Raw genomic sequence first — 19728 nt, 5'->3', positions numbered from 1 at the left:
TGGAAAATCAGACAGAAGAAGAAAATTTTGAAGCAAATGACGCTTTATGGGATTTTATGGAGTCATATATCACTAGTATGGCTCCACTACAAAAGGCAATAGTTCAGTTCCAAGCAGAGCAGTTGCATTATGGAAATTTTTATGCTGTTTGGCTAACTTGCAAACTAGCCACTAATCAGATTTTATCGAAAAACTCTTCAAATAATGATTCACTAATTTCTATAATTGCAAGCAATCTTCTTCAAAGTATGGAAGCACGAACCAAAACATTAGTGTCAAACGTGGGCTTCGACCCTTGCCTTTATTTGGACCCCAGATTCCATAATATTATAGATAATTCCCAAAAAGAAAGAGCAATCGATTTTTTAAAGACATTGTGGGAAAAAATTAAAATTTTCGGTTCCAATCCCAGTATGACATACTCAAATAATTCATTGGATACAGACGCTGGACACACCAAAGACAATAATTTCGAGCTGTTAGACGATTTTTTAAGTGCCAGTATGGTTGTTCCAAATGAGTCAACTAATGTCCATGCAAAGATTGAAACACTAAAGTTACCAGTGATGAAGGCGAATACAGATGTTTTATGTTTCTGGAAATACAAAAAGTCAACCGATCCCGAACTTTACGCCCTAAGCAAAGTATGTTTTGCTATACCGCCAACTCAAGTAAGTATTTCGGTTTTAATAAATACAAAAATACAAAGCTAAAAACAATATATACATTTCTTTACAATTGCAGGTTACAATAGAGAGAGCGTTTTCCTCGTTGAAACTGGTGCTGTCCGATAATCGAAATCGATTAAGTCATGAGACTTTGGAGAACATACTTTTAGTTAGGCTTAATTCGAATCATTTAGATAGTGCTATAGAGAATTTAAGTTTATTTGAAAATGAAGATTAGTATATGTTTATTTACTTTAGTTTCTAATTTCGTTACTGAAATAGGTTTTTTTTTTAATTTTTTATTTTTTTTTTTAATGTCTTTATTTGAAAATGAATATAAATAAAGATTTTGAGTATAATTTCTAATTTAGTAACTGAAAAAATGTTTTTTATTATTTGATTTCTGTAACTACACAATTTATCCCTACGTTAATTTGACATCAATCAAAAATTGAAGTAAAAATAAACACAAAACAAAATGCGGCTGCTCAAATCGCTCCCATTTGCCAGATCTGACGGCAAAAAATCTAAAATGACAGCCCTGCTCATATCGCTCTCGCACATTTGTTTTACTCTCATCTCGCTCTGTTTCATCTCGCTCCGTTTTCATCTCGCTATGATTTCATCTCGTTCGCTGTTTTCAGCTATCGCTTTCGCTATCTGTTTTCAGCTACCGCTACGGCAGAGCGTAGCACATCAGTTGTTTTTGTGCTACTCGCTACTGCTGTAGTTTTTGACGAGACGAAACTGAGAGCATAGCAGAGCACAAACTTTTTATTGTTAGGCTACAACTCTGCTACGGCTCTCGTCAAAAATGAGAGCGGTAGCGAGAGCTCAACGAAATGCTACGAAATAGCAGAGCATTTTCAAACGCTGATTTCTCCGACTCCCTTGCTTGATATACACCCCCATATCATCACCGATAATTTGCCAAATTTAATAGTGGGAATAATATTTTTGCTGTCAAGAGCCGTTAATGGCTTGCGCCATACCCTGGGAGGACCATCATTATAGTACTGCATCATTTTTGTTTCATCACAGAATATGACGTCCTCCCAATATTCTGCGGGGTAACAAGCCATGTTAACAGCAAAAGTTAAACGCTTTTCGATATTTGCTTTTGATAACAGAGGCTTTTTCCGCGCTACTCTCGAACTGTACTCATGGCTCATGAGGGCTTTGCGTACCGTTTCATGTGAGACATCTATGCCACATTCTTGCTTCAGCTCTTTAGCAAGACATCTTACAGAAATATGCGGATTAGCGTTCACTTTTCTGAGAATAAGACGCTCTACTCGTCCAGTGATCTTTTTTTTCGGCCCTCCTCCCGTCTTTAAAAGCAGCCTATTTTCTTTTTCGGCCCGGTTTATAACGTTATAAACCGTTCTCCTGGGCACAGAAAACATGTCCATCAATTCTGGAACGGATTTGCCCATCTCGTGGTTGTAATAGATGAGCTGCACCATCTCAAAGCTTAATCGCTTTCCAGGCATTTTAAAAAAATATTAAATTTGTGCTTAAACTAACTAGCGAAAATTGACAATCAAATGGCAAGAAATGTAAAAGAAAACGTTCATAGATGCATAAAATATCAACAGATAACAGTAAAATACCGTTACTTCTAAGAATTAGAGCAAAGCAGATGTGCAAAGCGCTCAGTGCCAACACATTATTGACACTGTTATTTATGAGTATTCTTTGTTTTTGTTGGTTTTTTTTTACATATTGAATGTTATGCTTTCTATTTTTATATTTAAATTAATGAAATAATATTAAACATATTCCTATTTGAAAAAAATAATTTTTATGCATTATTGACTTAGATATTTGCATCCAAAGTCAAAAAATTCAATTTTCTTTCAGTGTGCCAACTCATTCTTGACAGACTGTATGTGTGTGGTATAGTGACTGGCGGGTAACTCGCGCTTATTTTTGAGCACCTAATTTCATTTCAATGATTGTGGGTTTGCCTATCAGAATGCATTTTTAAAGAAATGTAGTACCTGATTAAGCTCCGTAGGCAAAATGGGATGCGATTTTCGATCCCTAGCATCCGTTCATATATGTACACACATATACAGGTGCATGCAAGTAAAAAAAAATTATAAAAAGTATTGGGAAAAGCACTTGTCACTTTAGTTAGTCAGCTATTTAAATATAAGCGCGCCTCTTCAATTAAAACCCAAAATCGTTCACACCATTAAAAGTTGAGGTAGGCACACGCCAATGTCAATCTCGCAAGCATACAAACAAAGATATACACACACGCACATGTAAAGGGACACAGGCATACAAATGCTTCTACAAGTGATATCCCATAATTGTGAGCAGCGCATCCCATGCGTACACACAATCAAATGTATATACATACATATGTATGTGAGCACTTCACATGATCGACCTAATACAAATGCTGGGCTTCAAAATAGTTACAGGCAACCAGAGCCTCACGCACAGTCATACAAATGCTTATAGTACATGTAGCAGATGTGGCAGATTATGCTCGAAAAAAAGTGTGCAAAACGCTTTACGCTACTTGTCCGGCCTATGTGTTCTCTGGTTAGTGATATAAGTTTATATCTAAAATTTGGCGACTCTAGCTTTAAAGGTGTTGCCGATATAAATTAATTAATGTAATGTTTTTAATCGATAACAAAATAACGGGTCAAATAATCGATTTTTAAAGCAAAACTCGATATGCGCGTGGTATACACGAACCTAGAAAAAAATTTCAAGTCTCTAGCTCTTATATCTTTTGAGATCGACGCGTTCAAACATACGGACATATGGACGGGCGGAAAGGCGGACAGAGCTAAATCGACTCAGCTCGTCGCCCTGATCAAGAATATATATATACTTTATGGGGTCTGCCACGCCTCCTTCTGCCTGTTACATACATTTCAACAAAACCATTATTCCCTGATTTCTCCAGTCGAGACTGCTCGACTAGGAGATACCCTGAACCCTCTAAGCTGAAACTCGAATCATTCTGCACTTCTTTATGCAAACATGCATAAACACGCATCCACACGCACATATGTAGCAGGCTACTAGCCTATGTTATACCACTAACCAGAGAACACATAGACTAGACATCTAGAACAAATTTTTTCACCGACGAAAAAATGCGCTGAGGAGACTACACAACTTCGTATTTGCTCGGCTCTTGAGGCTCAAGCATTGAAAATAAGGCACGACAAAATCAGTGTGCTGCGAGCGCTGCCACGAAATGCACGCATTACCAAGTGAAGCACGGCTATGCGCTCTTTTTCCCTTGCTCACTCTCTCCCTCTCTTTATGCTCTCTCTCTATGGTCTCTCGAATGGCAGCAGCGCACAAAAATTGAAAATTGTTCGCGACGATCTGAGCTCGTTCCTTTTGAGTGAAGGGTATACCGAAATTTGTAAAGCGTTCGCCACGTTCATGCAAACAACATGTAAGCGTTTCGATGGTTATTCGTGGGAAGGGTATGAAAGCGTTGATACGCATAAAGAATATGATTTCGCGACGGGCATGCACACACACACTTGTAGTCCCTTGCCACATGTATGAGCATTTGTGACCGAACAAATACGAAGTTGTGTAGTCTCCTCAGCGCATTTTTTCGTCGGTGAAAAAATTTGTTCTAGATGTCTAGTCTATGTGTTCTCTGGTTAGTGGTTATACTACATTTAACCAGAGAATACTCTGGTTAGTGATTTAACCCTTTATATGGCACCACGTCCGATTTTGATGCGGTTTGTTTTATTAGATAGAAAACTGAAAATAAAAAATACACTTTTTTTTCGTTTTTCAAAATTTTGATTCAGTACGATTTTATAAAGGAAAAAGGATTTGTTGCAGATATGCAACAGATGTGCTTAAGGGGAAAAAAAATTACTGATAGTTCTCTGGGTATTTAGAAGAACGTAATATTTAATTTGGATATTCTTAAACTATTTAACATTTATTATATTTATTTAATTACTATACGACTATTTATCTTAATAATATATTTATTAAACTTTAATTTAAGTGAAAATGTTTAAAACAATTGTTTCTCTTGTTGAAACATAAGGCCACTTCACATTTCCCACACATTACTTGCGAGAATCCCGTACACTTTGGGTACTTGCACCTTATTCGTTTTTCCCCCACAAATTCATCCTGCCGTACCATTCGATTTGGCACGCGTTGCGTAGGACCTCTTTGTTTTTTTTGCTGCAATTCGTTCTCGAGCATAGACCTTCTATTTCCCATTATTGGTTTGGTATCAATTTTTGTTAGCACCTCTGCAATATTTATCCGAAACTCGGAAGATCCTAAGAGTTTAGGGCTTGATGCATTCGCCTTATGAACGCGTTTGTACAAAAGCCAAGCATTACTCACTGTCAAGTCGAGTAGATGGTCAAAAATGCGAACCTGCCAGCGTCTACTTCTTAGTACAATTTTATATCTTCCAATAATGCTGTCGATCAGATCAACACCTCCCATATATCTATTGTATTGTGCTACTGCAAAGGGTCGGTCAATTTCGACGTATTCCTTTTTGGCTTTGTTGAATCGACGTGCTTTGTCCTCTGGTAGTATTCCAGCATAGTTGGATGCCAATGATACGACTTTATTATCCAACCATGAGGTTACTGATATGTCAACTCCGTCAAAATCAGCTACATATTCTACAGACGTACCCCTTGGATGCTTCTTCAAATAATATTATCAATTGTTTTGTTATTTGGAATTATGTTTCTTCGAATAGTACCCAAAGCTAAAATTCCTTCATCTGCTAAGTATTTCAAAAGGGGCAATGAATTGAAAAAATTGTCTAAATAAATTCGAAAGTTCTGATGCCTGGGCACTTCTCTGACCATTCTAACAACACAGTTTGAAGCCGCACCTAGATCTGGTTCGTTAGGTGAATGTACAAATTGGTTTCATTTGAAATATGCTCAAAAAGGTGGTTTGGAAATAGATATGAAAAGAATTGTATGGGCTCCGAAAGCTCCATTACTTCAGGAGGCAAGGCAGTACTCGCGAGCAGCCGCAGTTGACACTCATTCGATAATAAGTTGTCTCCATAGCAAAATCTTTTTTGGTTGTTCTTGGGCGAACCAGTGCTATTTGAAGCAATGGTTACATCAACGTCAGCACGTTCATCTTGCTCATCAATGTCCTCATCCGTACCATCCAATTCTTCTTTGTCTGGCTCGAAATCACTTTCTTCATTGGCAGAAAAATCGAATTCGTCCTCGCTCTCCAAACTATTAAAAAATCTTGCGATTTGGGAAGGTGTCAATCCCCTTGCGGACATTTTTCCTAAGTAACAAATACTGTCTACAAAAATATAAATATGTGTAGGTCGGCCTGCCTCAAAGAAGAACATAAAACACATAAGACAATCCAAAATAAATTGATAGCAACACATAATGACACAAAACAACAAAAGAAGTATATAGTGACATATAAAACATATGCACAATAAATGGTATGTTGCATAAATGCAACAAAATTGAGAGTGCAAAAAAGAAGTCCTAATAGTACTTTGTTGCATATCTGCAACATACCGATATTCATGAGTTACTCACAATACACAACAACAAACCCAAAAACTTGATTACAAACGCATTATTAATATAGTTACCTTATTTAAAAAGTAGTTGTTCACAAATAAAAAATTTTTGTTATTAGAAAAATTTGCAAATATAAAATTGATTTGGACACCATATACACAATTCACTAAATTGGAGGGAAATTTTAATATTTGTATGGCAAGACATGTGGAAAAGTGCAACCAGCTACAAAAATCGAAAAAACACATATTTCTGACTTACAAAAAAATTTGCCATACCACTTTCTTGATACCCATTGCGAAATAACTCAATTTAAACGGTATGTTGCAGATATGCAACAAGGCCGTATAAAGGGTTAAGGTAACAGCACTATGGTCATCTATCGATAGTTAACCATAGGAGGTTGTCGATATGTGACGTGCCATTTTGAGTAATAGAAGAAGCGGAGGTAGATCGATACATTTTAAGCTGGATGGTGAACGCGAGAAGACGTGTGTGAAATTAAGAGATTAAGAAATAAAGAAATTAAATAAAAGGCCTACAATCTCAGAAGTGGGATAAAGTACACAAATTTTCAAGTTAAACAAAATGAATTTAAGCATAGACGAAGTATCTGTGGTGCAGTTAAAGAATTGGCTAGCTGCATTGGGCTTGTCGACCCAAGGACAATACTGCAAGACTGAACTTGTCGCTCACCTCAATGGCGTGCCCGCAAATTTTCGCGGCAGCGCCCCCGAATAGGAACAGAGTGAGGAGGACTCAGCTCAAACTGGAGTATCTCAGACATTGCAAATGCAACAAGAGGAAATAGACAGCAACGAAGAAGTTTTGCGAGAGCTAAGCGAGCAGATCGACGCAACGAAGCAGCTAAAAAATTTTCACACACGACAATTGGACAGAGACGGCAACAGCAAGCGTGATGAAATTAACGCAAATGGCGTCGATGCAGAAGCTGAATTCGGGGAACGCGCTACTGACGCGCGCCAAAAGGGCGCCGGTGAAAATTGCGTAATAAATGAAACGAACAATGATGAAGTGATGTCAATGATGTTCAAATTAGCTAAAGAAAATTAGCGGAATTCACCGGAGAGGAGTCTATTAGCAACTGGATAGCGCAATTGAATAATGTATCTCGATTATATCAACTAACGGACATGCAAAAAAAGCTGCATGGCCAAATTAAAAGCGAAAGCCATGCAGTGGATACATGAGGATCCATCGAGGATTGTACAACCGTTGGGCACACTACTGGATGGATTGGCAGCAGCATTCAAAAGCAAGATATCCAAGGCCGAAATGCGTCGCAAGTTTGGAGCACGTATGTGGAATGTCAACGAGAAGTTTACCCTGTATTATGGAGAAAAAAACACGTTCAGCTAAGGAAATCCATTTAGATGTAGACGAGCTACTGATGGTCTCATTGAAGGAATCCCAAATGCAGTTTTACGCGCGCAGGCCAGGATACAGTGCTTTGAAGACCCCAGCAAATTGGTAAGGGCTTTTGCAGAGGTGCGTCTGCCACTGCAACGATCTACTAGAGGAAAAGGTACAACAGCAGCGGGGCCAGGGCTCGATAATGCAATGAAGGAGACGCGTTGCTTCAACTGCAACTATAACCATATGGTGGCACAATGCACGAAGAGGAAGGATGATACTGGAATCAATTTCGTAAGATTAATCAATATATATTTTAAGACCAAAGATAAAGCGTCAATTAGTGCAGAATGCCTCATAGATTCATTAAGTCCCATTTCGTTTATTAAAAAATCGTGTGTTTCATTTGGAATAAAACTTGAAGCACACGCAGAAAATTACTTTGGGCTAAATGAAAACCAGTTGAATGTTATTGGAAAAACATTTGCTCATATTTTCAAGAAGTTTAAAACGTTAACGTTGACCCAAACTCTCTGAGACCCAAACGTTAGAGAAAAAATTGTTAGAAAATACATCGTTAGGAAACACATCATTAGATAAATTGTTAGAAAATGAAGAATTAGAAGAGAAATTGTTAGATAAATTTTTAGAAAATGAAGACTTAGATGAACAAGTAAGAAAGCTCTAGTCGAGACTACTCGACTACGAGATCCCCTGAACCCTTGGAGTAATAGCTGTTTCAATAATTTTTCGCGTCTTTCAGCTTACACAAGAAACACGCACACACACACACACACACACACATGCACAAACAATTATATACATATACACACACAAGCACAAACATGCATGGGCGGCAGTGAGCGCTTACTATGAGAACTTAATTGTTTAATAACTTTTTTTGTGGACGTACGATCTTCATGAAACTTTCAGATTATGATTATAACATGAATATACATGTAATTGCCAAAGCACAAGTCTCTAGTATTTGAAATACGCTTTTTACAAAAGTGAGGGTGAGGGGGTGAATTTAGAGGTGGGGGGTAAATTTTAACAAAAACCGAAATTGTATAAATTGCATATAAGCATACATTAAAAATTTGGAGACTCTAGCAATAAAGGTGTAGAAGATATAATTTTATAACTGGGTTTCGATAAGGTTTTTTATCGATAAAAAAAGATCGGGATGAGTTATCGATTTTTAATGATAAACTTGATATGCGCGCTGTAATTACGGACATTTTAAAAAAAATTTGAAGTCTCTAGCTCTTATATCTTCTGAAATCGACGCGTTCATACATACGGACAGACGGACAGACGGACAGACGGACGGACGGACAGACGGACAGGGCCAAATCAACTCAGCTCGTCAACCTGATCAAGAATATATATACTTTGTGGGGTCTGCCACGCCTCCTTCTCCCTGTTACATACATTTCAACAAAACCATTATACCCTGATTTCCCATTGAAAATGGGTTCCGGGTATAAAAACTGTTAGCTAAATGGTCAAATAATAAAGAGTTAGAAGAAAAATTATTAGGCAAAGAAGAGAACGATAGCTCAAAAGAGTGTTTAGAAAAGTCAATGGAGATAAATAGCAAAAGCATTTTTGACGATAATTTTGAAAACAGCATGCTTCAAATTAATATGGTAGAAGGAGACAATGAAAAAGAGACATATATTATCGATGAAAACATTAGTTATGATGTACGAGAAAAACTAATTAGATTGCTGAAAGTGACATATGTAGCTGCTGAAAAGCCAATGAAACCTAAGAACAAATGTGAAATGAATATACGAATTGAGAAAGCAAACCCGTTTAGCTGTTCACCAAGAAGGTTATCATACACTGAAAAGGAAAAATTACAGATACTGTTAGACGAATACCTTAGAGATGGCATCATACAACCTAGTAGCTCAGAGTATGCTTCGCCAATAGTATTGGTAAAGAAAAAAACAGGAGACTTGAGAATGTGCGTTGATTTTAGAAAACTCAACAAGATCATGATCAAAGATAATTATCCTTTGCCGTTAATTGATGATTTGTTAGGTGGGAAAGTCTGTTTTCAATAAACTTGGCCTTAAGAATGGATATTTTCATGTTTTTGTAGAGAAAGAGTTAGGACAGTTTGAGTTTTTCAGAATGCCTATGGGATTAAAAACTGCTCCGCAAATTTTTCAAAGGTTCGTTAATGATATATTTGCAGATTTAATAAAGGAAAGCAAGGTAATCGTATATATGGATGATATTATGATTGCCAGTGAAAATGATACTAGAAGAGGTTTTAAAACGATTAGTAGAGAACAAATTAGAGTTAAGGCTGGATAAATGCGAATTTTTGCAGAGCAAGGTTAAATATTTGGGATTTGTCAGTATCACTTCAACCTCTCAAGAGATAAGACGTGCTGCAAAAAACAAAAACAAAAACAAAACCCCGCTACGCAAACGCAAAGCTTATCAGCAAACGCGCGACTAACAAAAATCAACCGCAAAAGCAAACAAAACAAAAACAAATACACACCATAAACAGTTTCACCGGGCAATAGCCCAAAAACTACATCCATGAACGAACCACCTGATAGATACAAAACACAACTAAACGAGCCAAAATACATTGTACTAAAACGGAACGAAAACGAATCATTCGAAAAAGTGTCACCGTTTATCATAAAAAAGACCAAAAACTATACATGTAAACAAGTAAGAAAGCTCTAGTCGAGACTACTCGACTACGAGATCCCCTGAACCCTTGGAGCAATAGATATTTCAATAATTTTTCGCGTCTTTCAGCTTACACAAGAAACACGCACACACACACACACACACGCACGCACGCACGCACACACAGGCATACATACACACACGTACATACACACACATACACATATACACACACACACACACATACACACATATACAAACATTTACATACATAGACACACACAAGCATAAACACGCATGGGCGGCAGTGAGCGCCTACTATGGGAACTTAATTGCTTAATAACTTTTTTTGTGGACGTACGATCTTCACTTCAAACTTTCAGATTATGATTATAACATGGATATGCATGTAATTGCCAAAGCACAAGTCTCTAGTATTTGAAATACGCTTTTTACAAAAGTGAGGGTGAGGGGGTGAATTTAAGGGTGGGGGGTAAATTTTAACAAAAACCGAAATTGTATAAATTGCATATAAGCATATATTAAAAATTTGGAGACTCTAGCAATAAAGGTGTAGAAGATATAATTTTATAACTGGTTTTCGATAAGGTTTTTAATCGATAAAAAAAGATCGAAATGAGTTATCGATTTTTAATGAAAAACTTGATATGCGCGCTGTAATTATGGACATTTTATAAAAAATTTGAAGTCTCTAGCTCTTATATCTTCTGAAATCGACGCGTTCATACATACGGACAGACGGACACACGGACGGACGGACAGACGGTCGGACAGACGGACAGACAGACGGACAGGGCCAAATCAACTCAGCTCGTCACCCTGATCAAGAATATATATACTTTGTGGGGTCTGCCACGCCTCCTTCTCCCTGTTACATACATTTCAACAAAACCATTATACCCTGATTTCCCATTGAAAATGGGTTCAGGGTATAAAAAACAAGAGATGGGTCCCTGCTTATTAAAACTAAAAACAAACTGCAAGCACTGAAACTAATTGCACTAAAAAAAATGAATAATCTCGATATCACTGCAACAGAACACAAGACTTTAAACACAACCAAAGGCGTAATATATTGCAACGAACTACGAAACATACCTAAAAGCGAAATACTGGAAGAATTAAAACCACAGAAAGTAATTGAAGTGCGCAAAATATTAAAAAAAAAAACAAACAAGCAACACAAACCACGAACAAACCTCACTTGTCGAAACTGGTCTCATAACAATTACATTTTCAACTCACAAACTACCCGAATTAATAAAAATTGGCTACGAAACCGTCCGTGCATGACCATATATCCCTCCCGCTACGGTGCAAAAATTGTCTCCGCTTTGGACACCCTACCGCTATCTGCAAGAGCTCCGAAATATGCAAAATCTGCTCAGAAGCAAAACACACAAATGAAGGGGAACTCTGCAAAAATACGCTAAACTGACTAAACTGCAAAATAACCCCCAAATTGACCACCAACATAGCCCACTCGACCGTAAATGCCCCACCTTCCTCAAACAAAAAGAGCTAACTGCAATAAAAACCACCGAAACCACAAAGCCGCATTGGATATATATCACAACAGGCACAATCAACAGTTGAAAAACAGCTATGCTAAAACTCTTGCACAACCAACGCCAAACACATCAACATCAACACAAAATTCAACCAATACACAATGCTCGCATATACAAATCATTACTACGCAGCAAACAACAAGCACTCCATCTTCGATCTTCCCCCTAGAGAAGGTACTCACAGAAATAAATAGGAGGTATCAACCTAACTCCACGGTAACAGAAGACATGGAAACAGACGGTAACCTTCCCCACACGGAAAACAAATCATATCTATCACAGTCAACTGAAGATCTAAAACTAAGAATATTTACCAAAGATAAATCTAGCCCACTAGCAACTAACTTTAAACCTTCTAAGCCAAAAACAAAATCAAAATCCACAAACAAAAACCTTCATAAAAACAATAGTGACAGCGAATCAATCTAAAACAAATAAAGTAAATAGAAACAAACTTTATACCTAACTCATACTTTATACCTTAACCTTTAATTCAAAACAAACCCAAATACTCAACCCCAAATCATAAAAAAAACAAATACAGCTTCCAACCGATTTGGCAATGTAGGCATATCCACAAATCCATAGAACATAAGACACTAGCTCAACCTACACACATAGAAACGCTAGGAATCGAAATTATGTCTAATAGGAACATTAACATTATTTCTGTATATATCCCTCCCACCAAAACATTTTCACCTAATGACATAACCGAACACTTTATACCACACACTAACAGCACCAACCAAATTATCCTAGGCGATTTCAACAGCAACCATCACAGCTGGGGATCAGCTGATCAGCCCAAGATAACCGGAGAGGACGTACCCTATCGAAGTTTCTCCAAAACGCCAATCTCATTATACTTAATGACGGATCACCAACACACTTCTCCACTCATAACACCTTCACACATATTGACATCTCAGTATGCTCCCCTCAACTAACTCCCTTCACTAATAGGAAAATAATCAATTACCTTCATGGCAGCGGTCATTTTCCAATTTTATTATCCTTGTTCCCACAGCCCCAATCAGAGAACTTCTCCCGTCCAGTCTTCAAAATAAAAGAAGCCAACTGACCACTATTCACCAAACTAACTAACGACCTAAACGAACTTATACCTAGAACCTCCAACATTAATAAAGAAGCTGCAATAATTAATAAAATAATCCTACAATCCGCTCACCATAGTATACCACAAACAGCCCCTCACACCCACAACAAAAACACCCCCTGGTGGAATAAAACATTGACCAAACTTTAACAAATTTATAACTTGGCGAAATTTCAAACGCAATAGCACGACCGATAACCTTCTCAACTACAAAAGAGCTAACGCCCTCTTCCGGAGAGAACTTAAAATATCCAAACCTAAGGCTACCACAGACTTCACATTCAAAATAGAACCCAACACCCCCTCCCATAAAATCCGACGGCTCTGCGGGCTTAACCCTACCAATGCATTGACATCACAGACACAACCAGTGCTGCCAGAATTTTGAAGGCAAGAATTGCTAGAATTTGAAAAAAAAAAGATGCTAAAATTGCTAAAAAAAATTTATTAAAATTGCTAAAAGCAATTGCCAAATTTTGTTAAAATTTTATATGTTAATTTTAATTTATTACTTTGATTTATGATTAAGTTTTTAAATGATAGTTAAAATGTCGTCCAATTGTTCCAATATACTTTCTTCATCATTAATATCATATTTGGAGCTATCGCTTATTTTTGCCAAACATTTTTTTGGCAGCACATAATTATGGCAGCATTTATCATGCCCGCAAATTTTCCGCAAAGTGCTCGGCAAGAACATTTTTTAATATATGACTGCACTTTGTTCTGCCCAATTTTATGTTTGCTGCCGATTGGCAAGCTGCAAATTGGTGCGACAAATGATCGCTTGTCACTATTGCTGCGTGTTTTGCAATGTATAGGCACAGTGCAGCCTCATGCTCCTCCGTCTTGTCACATTTTACAACAAAAGGCAACTTGTTTTTTTGTGTACACGCACCCATCGCACTTAAATGTTTTTTTGTGGCAGCGTGGTGGCGCACATCATAAAGCTTCGCGCCAATAGTGCACTTGCAATAGGCGCAATAGGCCCTTGTTGAGTCTGTGTCATCCTTGCGAATCCACTCTTTAAACTCGCCACTCAACCACACATCGCGAAATTTTTGGGTATACGTTTTTGGCATATTTTATAAAACTTTTAATGAATCTAACCACTGACCAGAGAACACATAGACTAGACATGTAGAGCAACGTTTTTCCACGCCGCAAAATCTGTGTGGCAGGTCCCGGCCAACTTCGTATTCGCTCGGCTTGGTATTGGCTGGCTCGGGTAATGAAAGATAGCACGACGAAATCAGTGCGCTCTAAGCACGCAAACGAAATGGTCATGTATGCGCTTTGCGTTTTTTGTCTTACTCTCCCTCTCTCTCTCTAACTCTCTCTCTCTCTCTCTCTCTCTCTCTGTGGGCTCTCAAATCATGAAGCTCAGCAGCGCACAAAAATTGAAATTTCTTCACGACGGTCCCAGCTCTTTCCTTTTGAGTAAAGAGTATACCGAAATCTTAAAATCGTTTGCGACATTTATGCAAACAAAATGTTAGCGTTTCGATATATATTTATGGGAAGGGTATGAATGCGTTGAGGCGCATAAAGAATATGATCTCGCGACGGGCATGCACACACACACTTGTAGTCCCTTGCCACATGTATGAGCATTTGTGACCTGCGTGCGTTACTCTTGCTGCTTGTAGCAATTTTAAAGCCCAGCATTTGCATTTGGTCGGTCTTACCGACTGTCATAACCACTTTACACAGATGTACTATGTATGAACATACATAGTTATGTACATAAGTACATTTATATATTATTATTGCTAATCATGTTTATAAATGTGTTTATATCCGTAAATAATTATATATAATTAAAATTATTTTATACACATTTTCAACCGAAAAAATTATCGTAAAACACTACTAACTTTATTAAATGCTATGCAATATATGAAATACATATGTCATATTACACTCAAGCTTTACTCATTATTGTCAAAAATTTCTAATTAAGTCATAAAGGCCCATTTTGGGCTGATGATAGACGAAAATACTGAGAAAGAATTGAGTTTCGCGACGCACGCACACAAAAGCACATACACGTAGCAAGGATGTAAATGTGTGTGTGCATGCTCGTCGCGAAAATGTATTGTTTCTGTGCACAACAGCCTGTGCAAATTGTAAAGCCCAAAATTTGCCGTTGGTCTGCCTTGTGAAGTGAGCACATGCATACATACATTTGTGTATGTGTATGCTTGTATGGGATGGCAAGCTAATTGTCTCTGGATTTAGTAGTTTGTAAATTTTGTATGATTTGAATCGTAGGGTGACTATCAAATGGGCCATATAATACATAAATGTACTTATGTACATACATATGTATGTTCATACATAGTACATCTGTGTAAAGTGGTTATGACAGTCGGTAAGACCGACCAAATGCAAATGCTGGGCTTTAAAATTGCTACAAGCAGCAAGAGTAACGCACGCAGGTCACAAATGCTCATACATGTGGCAAGGGACTACAAGTGTGTGTGTGCATGCCCGTCGCGAGATCATATTCTTTATGCGCCTCAACGCATTCATACCCTTCCCATAAATATATATCGAAACGCTAACATTTTGTTTGCATAAATGTCGCAAACGATTTTAAGATTTCGGTATACTCTTTACTCAAAAGGAAAGAGCTGGGACCGTCGTGAAGAAATTTCAATTTTTGTGCGCTGCTGAGCTTCATGATTTGAGAGCCCACAGAGAGAGAGAGAGAGAGAGAGAGAGTTAGAGAGAGAGAGGGAGAGTAAGACAAAAAACGCAAAGCGCATACATGACCATTTCGTTTGCGTGCTTAGAGCGCACTGATTTCGTCGTGCTATCTTTCATTACCCGAGCCAGCCAATACCAAGCCGAGCGAATACGAAGTTGGCCGGGACCTGCCACACAGATTTTGCGGCGTGGAAAAACGTTGCTCTACATGTCTAGTCTATGTGTTCTCTGGTCAGTGGTTAGATTCATTAAAAGTTTTATAAAATATGCCAAAAACGTATACCCAAAAATTTCGCGATGTGTGGTTGAGTGGCGAGTTTAAAGAGTGGATTCGCAAGGATGACACAGACTCAACAAGGGCCTATTGCGCCTATTGCAAGTGCACTATTGGCGCGAAGCTTTATGATGTGCGCCACCACGCTGCCACAAAAAAACATTTAAGTGCGATGGGTGCGTGTACACAAAAAAACAAGTTGCCTTTTGTTGTAAAATGTGACAAGACGGAGGAGCATGAGGCTGCACTGTGCCTATACATTGCAAAACACGCAGCAATAGTGACAAGCGATCATTTGTCGCACCAATTTGCAGCTTGCCAATCGGCAGCAAGCATAAAATTGGGCAGAACAAAGTGCAGTCATATATTAAAAAATGTTCTTGCCGAGCACTTTGCGGAAAATTTGCGGGCATGATAAATGCTGCCATAATTATGTGCTGCCAAAAAAATGTTTGGCAAAAATAAGCGATAGCTCCAAATATGATATTAATGATGAAGAAAGTATATTGGAACAATTCGACGACATTTTAACTATCATTTAAAAACTTAATCATAAATAAAAGTAATAAATTTAACATATAAAATTTTAACAAAATTTGGCAATTTCTTTTAGCAATTTTAATAAATTTTTTAGCAATTTTAGCAACTTTTTTTTTGAAATTCTAGCAATTCTTGCCTTCAAAATTCTGGCAGCACTGGTTACGAAGAGATTACGCTCGAAAATAAGTGTGCAAAACGCTTTACACTAGTTGTCTCATCTATGTGCTCTCTGGTTAGTGCAACTATTGAACTATTGTTCACAAGTTTGTGCATTTATCGATATTGTTATGATTTTGAACAAGTTGAGTTCTTTTTAAGATGATGTTATTGTGAGATCACAAAAATCACAAAATTGCTAAAAGTTGCATAATTTTTTTTTAAAAATAGCTATATTTGTGGCTAATAGCAATTTAAAAAAAAAATTGCAAACTCAAATTCAAAATTGCTAGATCTAGCAACTTAATGGCTAAAATGGCAGCACTGGACACAACCAACAACTCACTATCAACAGACACAAACCACATAGCCCTTTTGTTGGCCCGACATTGGTCCTACTGCTCCAGCGACCAAAATTTTAGCAATAGCTTCATTACCAGCAAATATGCTGACAAGCACAAGCAATAGAATCTGACATCACACTAATTGAACTACTAGCAGCGTTACACACCCTCAAAGATACAACTCCCGGCCTAAACAGAATCTCTTATCCTATGATAAAAAATACCTCTTACGCCCTTAAAGCCAGAATTACAAACCTCTTCAATACTATATTCAACAACACCATCCCACAATCCTACAAAACCAGCCTTGTCATTCCATAATAAAACCTAAATCCAACAAAACACTCATAACCAGCAATAGACCCATCTCCCTTAACTGCTGCAAAGTTGGACCTAAAATCATACAGTTTATACGGAATTTCATGGCAAACCGAAAAATCGTAGTTAAAATAAAAAATGTCAAAAGTAATCCATATCCTCTTCAAAACGGCATCCCCCAGGGATCGCCAATATCCGTTATCCTTTTCCTAATCGCCTACAACAGACTCTCCCACATAATCAGGCACACAGGCATACAAATGCTTCTACAAGTTATATCCGATAATTGTGAGCAACACCTCCCATGCGTACACACAATCAAATGTATATACATACATACATACATACATATGTATGTGAGCACTTCACAAGATCGACCAAATGCAAATGCTGGACTGTAAAATTGCTACAGGCGGCAAGAGCTTCGCACACAGGCATACAAATGCTCATAGTACATGTAGCAAGCAACAGTGTGTGTGTGCATGCTCGTCGCGAAAACATTTTCATTATGCGCACCAATGCTTTCATACCCTTCCTACAAATAATAAAGAAAACGCAAACATTTCGTATGAGCATGGTAAACGATTTGAAAAGTTAGGTGTACTTTTCACACAGAAGGGAAGACACGGGAGTCTAACGCGAAGAATTTTCAATTTTCGTGAGCTGCTGCTTGTGCTCACATGCATACATACATATACATATTTAAGAGAGCAGAGCGCAGAGAGAGAGAGAGAGAAAGCAAGAAAAAATTGAGCATAGAGACTTCTTTTGTTCAATCAATCACATCTCGGTCAAGCGCATGAAGTGACATGATTGTGCTTTCGTAAATTTTCGTAGCTCAAACCTAAAAGTGAAGAGCCGAGCAAATACAAAGTGGTCTGGGAGATAACTCCCGAAAAACAGTGTGCAAAGCGCTTTACACTACTTGGCCGATCTATGTGTTCTGTGGTTAGTGATTTAAGGTAACAGCCTTATGGTTAACCATCGGTGGCTGGGGACGTTGTCGATATGTGACGTGCCATTTTGAGTAATAGAAGAAGAGGAGGTAGATCGATACATTTTAAGCTGGATGGTGAACGCGAGAAGACGTGTGTGAAATTAAGAGATTAAGAAATAAAGAAATTAAATAAAAGGCCTACTACACATACATATAATCACGCGCTTTGCTGACTGCGCAGTAAGCAGCACTTGGGCAATATTATGAAAAGTTAGTAGTTGAATAATTTCTCTTGTAGTAAAATTATCTTTATGAAACTTTCAGAGCGTGATCATATGACAAGAATGTGTGTATGTTCCAAAGTACTACTTCTCTAGTACTTTGAATACGTTTTTTACACATTTGGGGCGAAGGAGGCGGGCTTTTTATTGCCGAAATTACTGATTAAGTCATATGTATGCAAATGTATGCGCTCCCTCAAAGGCCAATTAACGGTAAATTTTGGGCATTACAATTTGCTCAGGCAACAAGAGTTACGCACACAGGCCACAAATGCTCACACATATTTCCAGACACTGCAAGTGTGTGTGTGCTTGCCCGTCGCGAAATCAAATTCTTTATGCGCATCAACATTTTCATACCCTTCCCACGAATAACCATCGAAACGCTTACATTATGTTTGCATGAGCGTTACAAACGCTTTTATGATGTCGGTATAACCTTCACTCAAAAGGAAAGAGCTGGGATCGTCGCTGCTGCTATTTGAAAGACCATAGAGAGAGAGCATAAAGAAAGGGAGAGAGTGAGTAAGGGAAAAAGAGCGCATAACCGTAATTTTTTTTGGGAACACAATTAAAAAGTTCGATATTATTGCATACAATGAATAAAATCACTAAGCACTATATATTTGAGAGAGCAGAGGATATATCTGGACATATCTCAAAAAAAAAAAAAAAAAAAAAAAAAAAAAAGAAACGAGTCGAATAACATGGCTGGCAAAATTTAAAGCACTTAACATCGGCGGGACTCGAACCTACGCAATTAAAAGATAGCGTGCATTGGCCTAATATTGACCCAACTATACCACTGCTCTGCTTGATGCACAGTATCTTAAACGATAGGACTTTACTACGAGAGCGCCATAAGCTTACTTACTGAGAGTTTGATCTGCATATCTTAAATAGATATTAAATATTTTCAAAATTTGTTCTTATATTACGCAGAGAATCACCGAGCATAAAGTTCGTTCAGTTAGAAACTACTGGTGACGTCTTACCAGCACCGGCAGATAAGTCTATATGTCCATGGGACGAATCAACTATAAATTTAACTTCTGATGTTATCTCGATTTCACCTAATAACGGAAATATCGCAATTCCTTTACCTTATCGGCCATATGATGACAATTCGGTGCAGCTGTCAAATCAATTTACCAGGTAAATAAATTAATCGAATATTTGAATCTAATAAGCTAACTCTT

At 37.7% G+C, this 19728-nt stretch overlaps 1 protein-coding gene and 1 long non-coding RNA gene across 11 annotated transcripts in view; one reads left to right on the top strand and one right to left on the bottom strand.

Annotated features, from left to right (window-relative positions):
• The window catches only part of LOC108617795 (regulator of G protein signaling 7), a 150585-nt gene that overhangs the window by 90293 nt on the left and 40564 nt on the right, over positions 1-19728 (top strand). For all 10 annotated transcript variants that reach the window (XR_016271179.1, XM_089474975.1, XM_089474974.1 and 7 more), the window contains one exon: positions 19472-19684. Coding sequence is in view for 9 of the 10 variants with exons in the window: in XM_089474975.1 (XP_089331101.1) it covers positions 19472-19684 (213 nt within the window). In the remaining variant the exon portion in view is untranslated. The remainder of the gene's footprint in view (positions 1-19471; positions 19685-19728) is intronic.
• Positions 1991-6571, bottom strand: LOC149268232 (uncharacterized). Its single transcript, XR_016271181.1, has 2 exons — positions 6289-6571; positions 1991-5981 (listed from the first exon to the last, which is right to left on the bottom strand). It is a non-coding gene; the product is annotated as an uncharacterized LOC149268232 (long non-coding RNA).

The sequence above is a fragment of the Drosophila arizonae genome, chromosome X (genome assembly GCF_054131065.1).
Source record: "Drosophila arizonae isolate 15081-1271.41 chromosome X, UAZ_ARI_1.0, whole genome shotgun sequence".
NCBI classification, from domain to species: Eukaryota; Metazoa; Arthropoda; class Insecta; order Diptera; family Drosophilidae; genus Drosophila; species Drosophila arizonae.
The sequence above is the reverse complement of the archived record's forward strand: the minus strand, read 5'-3'. Positions and strand labels throughout refer to the sequence as shown.